The 9,642-nt window shown below is 35.4% G+C and overlaps 1 protein-coding gene across 1 annotated transcript; it reads left to right on the top strand.

Moving 5' to 3' along the window:
• The first annotated feature begins 235 nt into the window (after window positions 1–235).
• On the top strand, window positions 236–7,160 carry LOC110921521 (transcription factor bHLH121). Its single transcript, XM_022165859.2, has 5 exons — window positions 236–438; window positions 3,666–3,769; window positions 3,953–4,080; window positions 4,929–5,387; window positions 6,812–7,160. The coding sequence occupies exons 1-5, from the start codon at window positions 347–349 to the stop codon at window positions 6,956–6,958; spliced, it is 930 nt and encodes a 309-aa protein (XP_022021551.1). The 5' UTR covers window positions 236–346; the 3' UTR covers window positions 6,959–7,160.
• Window positions 7,161–9,642: the final 2,482 nt, after the last annotated feature.

Below are 9,642 nucleotides of genomic sequence, written 5' to 3'. Positions count from 1 at the left end.
ATCATCATCATCATAAAAGTCGGTAAATTTTACCAATAGCAAAGCTAAAATATGGTCTAAAAAGGGCAAGATATAAACAACTGGTTAAAAAAACAAGGAATGAAATTCTAGGGGTAAATAAAGAACGATTTGTCTAAAATTCTGGTCAAAACCTGTCTAACCAAACAGTTAACACCCCGGGTAGATTCTCGTGAGTAAAAACCAAAACCGCAAGAATTTAGTATTCACGTTTTCTTCGTGAGGAATCTGCTTTGCTGGACAGGATAACGGATAAACCCTAAAAGCTCACCATAACTCACCTAAACAACACATACATACAATTCTTCCTTGTTGTTACCTTCTACAAATGGACAATCGATTGCCTACAACTTCAGACAAATTTCATCTCGATCCTCCTGATAATCGATCGCCTCCAAATCAAGTTAAAACTGAATCAAGGTACAAGTTCTCAATTTCAATTTCAACTCCTAATAGTTACAATCATTACGTATGCAGATGCTGTCAATTTTGTTAGAAATTGTGATATTTTACTTGCCTGTTTTGAAATATTGTACAATTTATGCATTTATGTTTGTATGATCCAGATTAATAGTTCAGGAATTTAGATTCTGTGATGAGGTGTTTCAGTTGGATGATTTTGAGTGGTGAATTTGATTAATTAGGTTGAAAGTTTTTATATGTAATGTAAGTGTGATTTGATGCAAATAATTGTTCAATGAATTCGGACATTAGGTTTGCGGTATGCGCATATGATGTATATATGTGTGGGCCATCGGGGAGCAAAAGTGAAAGTGCACTAATTTTAACGATATTTTACTAGTTTCGTGAAAATAACGTTAAAAGCTGAGGACGGTTAATCACGTTGATAGCTAAAAGACAAAAGGTACATGCACTAATCGGTCTTTGTCCCGATTGCTGAGTGTTATATGCCTTGATGCAAAACTACTATCGAGGAGGGGGTCTCACTGGAAGCAGCATCTCTATTCCTACGGAGTAGAGGTAAGGCTGTCTACATCTTACCCTCCTCAGACCCTACCTTTGCTTTGCTATTGGTGGGATTTACCAAGTATGACGATGATGATGACTTAGCTGTTTCAGCTTGCTAGTTTTGGATGGTTGGTTTTAATTAATGCATTTGATTTTTTAGGAGATTATATCCAAATGTATTGTATTGGGACTTGAATTAACTGAATCAGTTAGAAATAATATGTGGAATAAGATTAGGGAAATGTGATTAACCCAAACACTCAAAGTTGATTACTGTGACTTGAAGTCAATATTTTAGTTTGAGCTTTAGGCTGTGCTAATTGGAATCACATAATTAGGATCAGATAATCATAAAACAAGCTAGGAGATTATGGGTTTAGGGTTTATGAATCAGATGTTTGAGGGTTTGACAATTTATGATGATTAAGTAGTCATTAAATACATAGTTATTAAGGGCGCTAGGCGCACTCAAGGCGCATAGGCCTCGCCTGGGGCCTAGGCGCAAAGCGCAAAAAAAGCAAGGGCCTGAGAAAAATAAAGCGCATAATGAAAAAAAAATAAAAATATATTATGTATTAGAAAAAGAATACTATTCTTTAAATAAAATAAACAAAATTTATTATATAACACTTTATATCATTTATTTAGTACCGAAAGTTCTAAAATATTAGTGTAGAAAAGTAGTTTTTCTTAGATAAAAGTACGGATCTAGCTAGAATCTTGCTGGAATTTAGAAAATTTGGCCGGAAACTCTCCGGAATCTAGGAATCTCGCCGGAATGTGCACCTGAACCATCACTTGGAGAATTAAAGCGCAATTTCCTCGACTTAAGGCGCAACTGCCTCGCTTCGTTTGAAAAATGGGCCTAGGCGCAAGAGGCGATGGCTTTTAACAACTAGGATTAAATATAATGAACATACTAATGGTTAAGTGGTGTGCTCCACAACCAAAAGGCTGGGAGTTCAAATCCTATAGGGTGCAGATATTGGTGTATTTATCCTAGAGAATTTACGAAATTTTGTTCAAAAAAAATGAACAAAGAGACATTTTGATGGGAAAATGGGAGACATCCAGCTGTAAAAATCTCTCAAATAGTCAAATATGGTTAAAGTAATATACAGACTTGTAATGATTTTTTTTATCGTTAGATAATGAGTGGTGTTGTGGTTGGTAACTTGGTATGAAACTTATTATTGTGTCAAGTTTTCATAATCAGATAATGAGTTTTAAATGGCATATTTTAAACCTTCCCTAAATGATAGGAGTAAAACCCCGAATCACCGGTTCAAATCAAACGATAAAAATAAAGATAGATCTACGACTCATTTGGATACAGATTCACCACCAAACGAAACTGTAGGGCTGCGATTTCTAACCGAAGATACAGATACACCACTACGGTTTCAAAAAATCGGGTCTAAGAACACCACCCAACGTGCCACGGTTGAGCTAGCATAGACACATTTATTCAACTCATAATCCAATGAGATAAATTAACAAGCAGTTTTCTTCTCATTCTAAAACTCTCTGCCACTTTCTCATTTGATCGTTCTTTAAATAAGTGAATACAAGAGTTTTTTTTCTAGAGATAACCAGCCCATGATCTCTAAACATGGGTCAAACTACTTAATAAAATAAAATACAAATGCAAGGAAAAAAACTACTGTAACAAACATGAACATGAAAGAACAATAAATATCATGGTCTTCACATGGCCATGATAAACACAATTTACAAGTTTGCCCTTCTATGCATTTGGTTGACCATCTAATGATACTTCTGTGATGTCTTAGAGTAGGATTACGTATGGGTTATGCATCACTGTAGGTTGACCCGCGACATAGTCTGTTGCTGACCCGAGTCTACATCATTAAATGTACATACAACCCAAATGAATGGAATGTGTTAGAACCCTCACAATAGTTGTTCCATCTTAAAACAGATCAATATATTGGTCAATGAATACAAATTAAAAATATCTCATCACAAAAAGAATTGTAACAACATAAAAAAAACCATATAAGTGAGCTTTTCCCATTAAAACTGTTTCCTTTCTGTTTTCTCTTGTTTTTTTAAAATTTCTAAACTCATTTGCGGTAATTATTTCATCTATAAGTGTATAGGGAAGACCATCTAACCTCTATCGGAAGTTTGGCACCAAACAAGTTACCATACGACCATACGTGTTGTTCTGAACCATGGTTGATCATCTAGCCTATTGTTTGCTGTTATTCTTGTCTTCATTCTAGCCTTGCACCATTATGGGAGCCACACTTTGCTAAATATCTGCCGCAGTGCCACTTGAAACTGTGAGAAAGCATAATATCCCAAGATTTTTAATAAAAGCTTGCTACATACTTTTATCATTTAACAATATGTAAGCAGTTTAAAAACACATAAATATTTATCTTCACAATGCCTTTTTTAGGCAAGTTGTTTCTTAGTTTTGTCCTATGATTCCAAGACAACATTAAATACCCAATTACTGTGATTTCACCTAAATTATCTTCTTACTATAGTATTGAACCCTATCATATTACATCACAAGGACTATATTCCCACTTATTAATTCTCCATTTATAGCTTCCTGGATTTTCAGATATTGTGTATTTACCGTAACAACTTTCCTAGAAATAAAGTATTATTTATCGTTAACATTTGTTTATTGTTGCTGAAAGGCCTGGTACAGAACAGAAAGACAGAAAGCTTCAAAAGGCTGACCGTGAAAAACTAAGGAGAGATCGTCTCAATGACCAATTTACCGAATTGGGGAAAACACTCGGTATGTTAGTTCTTATATAGAATAAGAAAAAAACATTTTGAATATTAATCTCATTTTTATAAATGAGAATATGATCTCAAATACAATTTTCTGCTTTTTGTTGTTAGAGAAATGATTTCTTGTATTAACAGTCTTGACTATGTATTGTATGTTTAAAGCTAAAACGTTAAAAGCTTTGAGCAGATCCCGAGAGACCTAAATTTGACAAAGCAACAATTCTTAGTGATACAATCCAGATGCTAAATGATTTGACTGCTCAAGTCGACAAACTAAAATCTGAATACGCAGCACTCACTGAAGAATCTCGTGAGGTGACGTTTTTGCTTTCACTTCTAAATTTGTTGGTTTATTTGCAATAACTTTTATTTTGTCAAAATCAACACAAGTAAAATCAGCATAATAGCATATTCATGAATTTTTGGATGGTTTTAAGCCACTTTGGTAGGGGTGTAAACGAGCCGAGCAGAGCTTGAGCTTGTCTCGTGAGAAAATTTTCAAGCTCAGTCTCGGCATGGGCTCGGTTATTACTTATTATTTATTTGATTATTTTATTTATATATAATTAAAATTCTATATAGATAACATAATATATATTATTTAGTTATTTTTGTCATAATTAAGTTTTAAATACAAAAGGCTCTTAACATGCGACGATATTAGTGAATTTTGCAAATAAAGTTTTTTTTTAATTAAAATTCGCTATATTTCGTCACTAATTTTTTTAGTGACGAAATTTAGCGAATTTTAATAAAAAGAATTATTTTGTGTGTTTTTAATTTTTTTTAGGTATTTTTGGTTGTGTTCACACTGGTTCTCGCGGTTCTCGCAATAAAGGGTGGTTCCTAACGGATCCTTATCCTATATATATATATATATATACACATATTATATCAAATTAAAAATCTATTATATTTACATAAAAATAGATTTGCGAGCCTAGTCAAGCTCAATTCATGCAGCTTGAGCTTGGGCTCGGGCTCGTTTATTAAACGGGCTTCAATTTTTAGGCTTGAGGTCATTTAAGCTCAACGCGAGTTGAGATTTTAGCAAGCTGATCTTGAGTAGCTCATGAGCAGCTTAGCCTGTGTACACCCCTACTTGTTATAACGACTTGAAACACACGTATATGCACATACTAACTCCCCTATATTTACAACAGTTGACGCAAGAGAAACATGATCTAAGAGAAGAAAAGGCGTCACTGAAATCCGACATCGAGACTCTTAACCTACAGTACCAGCAAAGGGTTAGGGCAATGTACCCATGGGGTCACATGGATCAATCAGTTGTAATGCACCCTCCTTCATACCCCTACCCGGTCCCACTTCAAATGCCAATGCCACCTGGCACCATTCCCATGCATCCATCTGTACAACCGTATCCCTTTTTCGGAACCCAAAATCCCGGGGTTGTTTCCAACCCATGCTCCACTTTTTTTCCGTCTGTTCAATATGTATCTCCAGCTGTGCAGCCGAGCGGTAGGTCCCACGTTTCTAGCAGACAAGGTTCTAGAAACAAATCGTCAGAGCAAGGGGAGAGTGGAAGTGGGAAAGATGAGGATTCTAATGATGTTGCAACCGAATTAGAGCTTAAGACGCCCGGATCTACTGGAGATCAGGTTAGTTGTGCATCTTGTTAAGTTCATTAACGCATACAGTGGGTGGGTCGGGTATTGGCTTGAAAAAGGTTCGGGTCAGGCGGGAATTTTTTTAGTACTGAAATTATGTTATTTCAGTTGTGATCTAAGTTAGTAAAGTACACGGATGGTCCCTGTGGTTTACCAAAATTTTGGATTTGGTCTCTAGTTTTCCAAAAGTACACAGATGGTCCCTGTGATTTGCACTTTGTAACGCATTTGGTCCTCAGATTTTTCCAAAAGTACATGGGTGGTCCCCGTGGTTTGCACTTTGTAACACATTTAGGGGCTGTTTGTTTAGCTCTTAATGAGACTCTTAATGGTTCAGACTTTTTACCGGTTCAGCACTTAATGGTTTAGGCTGTTTGTTTCGAGAGCAGATGTTTGAATGATTCAGACATTTGCCTCTGAATGGTTAAGCATTATACAGAGTCTGAATGGTTAAGACCTCTTATCTGAATTGGTCAGATATTTGCCTCTGAACGGTTAAGCATTATACTGGCTCTTAATGGTTCTGGTTCATCACTTAATGGTTCAGACCTCTTACTGGTTCATCACTTACCCATTCAGAAGTTGCCAAACAGCCCCTTAGTCCCTAACTTGGGCATGCTAAGCCCTTTAGATTTGTTGGTTGGGGACTAAATGCGTTACAAAGTGCAAACCACAAGGACCATTCGTGTACTTTGGAAAGCCAGGGACCAAATCCAAAATCTTAGTTTACCACAGTGACCATCTGTGTACTTAACTAAAAAAATTTATGTTTTTTAGGATATTATTAGTGTCTCGTGTATGAGTACTGAAACTATATTATTTCAGTTGTGATCTAAGTTTTTTTCTTTTTTTGAGAAAAATGGTTTAGGAAGCTATATGCTTGATAAATGCACTTTGTGCGACTTGCGACGTGGTTGACTGGTTTAACCCATTTGTGTCGTTTTCTTTTAAGATATGTTTTCACTTTAACCATGTGGCCTGTTAGAGATGAAACATAAAGTGGGTCAAAGTTGCCACATGGTTATTATTTTAAAGTTGAAGGGAAAACAAAAATTTTTGACGGGTCAGCCCAACCCATTTTGACCTTTTACTGAAAAATTCTCCATTATGACCCGAGCCCATCTGGACTTGTTATCCAACATTCCAACCTACCCGTTTTGACTTCAACCCAATCGATTTTGATGTTGATGATTTTACTAAATTGACCCGTACATCATAATCGGGTCAAAATATCCACCTCTCCTTCCTTTAATAGAAAATAAATAAAAAGTAACTTTTGTAGATAGAAATTTGCAGAAAAAAAATACTATCTGTAGATAGAACTTTACAATATTCTCATTTCACTATTTCATAATCTTTTATTTATAACCATCAAACCGGATATAAAGTAAACATGATCACATTATATACTGCAGGATGGTTCACCGGCTCAATCAAATTCCAAGAAATCATCTCACAGGAAGGAAAATAGCATTTCAGAAGGGAGCAGGTGTTCATCTTCTGGTACGGTTCAAGTCAGCTCATCACATAGTGTCATTGGTGGTACCAATAATGATAATTAAGATCAACCATTACCACCATAAATCCTTAATCATATTATCACTCTGCATAGATTGCTAACTTACTCACAAAGAACGTTCAGGTACTACAAAATTTGCTTTCAACCTTTTAAAACCGTTGTATGTAATGATCGTTGTCTGTTAGTAGTTTTAAAAACTACATTGAAATCAAATAGTGTACAAATCATCCTTTAACAGTCTTGAACAATTGAGCGGGCTAATACCGATGGAGTGTGTTAACTTAGAGGTGGAAAAATGGGCGGGTCAAACATGTTAGTAATGGGTCAGCCAGATCTGAGTTAAAATGGCTCAAAAACACAAAACGATAATAGCATAACGTGTTAAAGTATAATTAAAGAAACTATGTTATTACAAAGATAATTTAGGAAGTTGTATGTATTGAGGCATATAATGTTTTTGAAAGGTTAGAATTTCACTGAATTCTAGTGAAAAATTATAATGCGTTTGGTTTGTAAATTTATTAAACGGTTAGAATGTATTGATCTTCAAAGACTTTATGTTTCCCCCTTTTGAAGTTATGTTCACAAATCTTTATACAGATGGAGTCTTTTGGTAATCTTTAAACATTCCAGTAAAGTAACACCAAGGAATCTTGAATTCCATCGATCGACGACGAAACGTTTTCCAAATCATATCATAAACCAACGAAAAAACAATTTTTGATGCAATGTTTCTAACCATGGTGAAATCCGCGAACCAAACAGGGCCTTAAACAGTTAAACTACATTTTGTGCGACTTTAACCCCATTTAACTAGTCCGGCTCTTAACGGTTAGCTATTCTTTTTCCCCTGACAAAGTGGAGATAAAAAATAACATAAATCAAACTCATAACAAAAAGGATCAAAATTGTCATCAACCTCATGACTGTTAAGAGTTTTATCTTGTTTAACCTGATGTTATAAATAAGAAAGTTGTAAATGAGATTAACTTGAATATCTAGTTTGAGGTTTTGAGGAGAATCTAATTTGTTTAAGCCAACGTTATTCGTGGTTTGTAATAGATTGGGTCCATTGCCAATGTTGATGATTTACCACTCCCTCCTTATCTGTCCACGTGTCTACGTTGCCACTACAAATATTATTTGTAATTCAACTTTGAAAACCTGTGCATTCCGACAGGAATTCAATTGGCATCGGTTTGGTTTGCTATGATACTGGCATCGTACTTACGCTCGGTGCAAAATTTGAATACAACTTCGTTAAAAAACATACGCAAGTTATTAGGTTAAAGGTGTATATTATTTATAGCATGACGAGTGAAATTGACATTAAAAAAACCACTGTTCACACTGTCCTATGGTCGGGAATTCGGTCGGTATCAGTTCATTACCATATCAGTGAGCTTGAGTAATACCTTGCAATTACAGTGACGGATCTCGAAAATTATTATAGGGGCAATGTTTCAAAGAAAAGGGGTAACGAAATCGAAAATATGTTAAATTTTCCCAAAATTTACACTACCATCGGAGCGTCAAGGGGTAACGCAGGTTATCCCTTCTTGAAGGGTAGATATGCCCCTGCTTGCAAACGAGTGAATTCCTTCTAGAATCGAAAGATATGACCACGATAAAAAAAAAAAAAATTGGGTTGCCAACTAGAGCGACCACCTATAGAAGTATGCTAGAAATCAATGATAGCCAACTTTAACCGAGAGTCATCACCTACCCAAACCTTATGATTACGTTTTACAACGTACCATCCCATTGCACATTAGAAATAGGTTGACCTAACTACAACGTATTAATTAGTTCTTGAGGCTTTACATAAGTGGACCAAGATTGCTTGATTTGATCCATCAACAATGGGTCTAAGGAACTCATGCTCATATGAAACAAGGCTAATCATAACTTACAAAAACGCAAAAAAAGTTATGAAAAACGCAAAAAAACGCTCTCGTCTCGCAAACATTTCACTTCCCATACTTCCGAAATGCTTCCAAGTGTTCTCGTTTGGACCGAAGAGGAGGAGTATGCCTTGAGCCTTGCTTTTGTACATGTTAGGATCTTAGACTTAAACGAGGAGGGTATAAGGGATGTTTTGGTCCTAATTTTTGGGATCGCGTTAGGGATAGATTTGACGATGAAATGGGTTTTTGCAACCGAGCGAACAAGGGATCAAATATTTTCAAAGATGACAAGTATATCAGCAGTGCTTGAAAGATTTCACAAAATCTACCGTAGATAGTAGATGGATGCAGGGCCGGCCCAAAGGGCTTCAGACCTAAGCCAAGGCCTAGGGCCACCCAAATTAAAAGAACTCCAAAATTTGGTGTGCTTTCTTTATACTAGGGTCAGTTAATATAAGATACTACACTGAACAACCCATTAAAAAGACCTGCAATTGAAACAGTCCATTAGTCCATTATCCAAATTGAAAGACCTACAATCATTAGCTATTATATCAATCGAAAAAGATTTTTAGAAGAACTTGATTACGATAATTTCATCAAACAATTTGCCTCAGTTAAAACTAGAAAAATAAATCTTATTTAAACATATGCTATATCTATAAAAAAAATGTAACTTAAATTTTTTTAACTACGCCAATTATAAAATTTTTAGTTTTTAATTGCATGTCCCAAACTCGGGTAAAGAATGAGAGTTTTGTTACTAAATATGTTGAAAATGGTAATTTTGTAAAAAGGCCTCCACTTTATAGTCCGCTTA

Source organism: Helianthus annuus, chromosome 17 (assembly GCF_002127325.2).
Source record: "Helianthus annuus cultivar XRQ/B chromosome 17, HanXRQr2.0-SUNRISE, whole genome shotgun sequence".
NCBI classification, from domain to species: domain Eukaryota; kingdom Viridiplantae; phylum Streptophyta; class Magnoliopsida; order Asterales; family Asteraceae; genus Helianthus; species Helianthus annuus.
The sequence above is the reverse complement of the archived record's forward strand: the minus strand, read 5'-3'. Positions and strand labels throughout refer to the sequence as shown.

Excerpts from the sequence above, each read along its gene's own strand:
- LOC110921521 (XM_022165859.2), top strand. The coding sequence starts at position 347 with ATGGACAATCGATTGCCTACAACTTCAGACAAATTTCATCTCGATCCT. Across the intron at positions 439-3,665 it reads CAAGTTAAAACTGAATCAAG|GCCTGGTACAGAACAGAAAG; the intron begins GTACAAGTTCTC and ends TGTTGCTGAAAG. Across the intron at positions 3,770-3,952 it reads CGAATTGGGGAAAACACTCG|ATCCCGAGAGACCTAAATTT; the intron begins GTATGTTAGTTC and ends AGCTTTGAGCAG.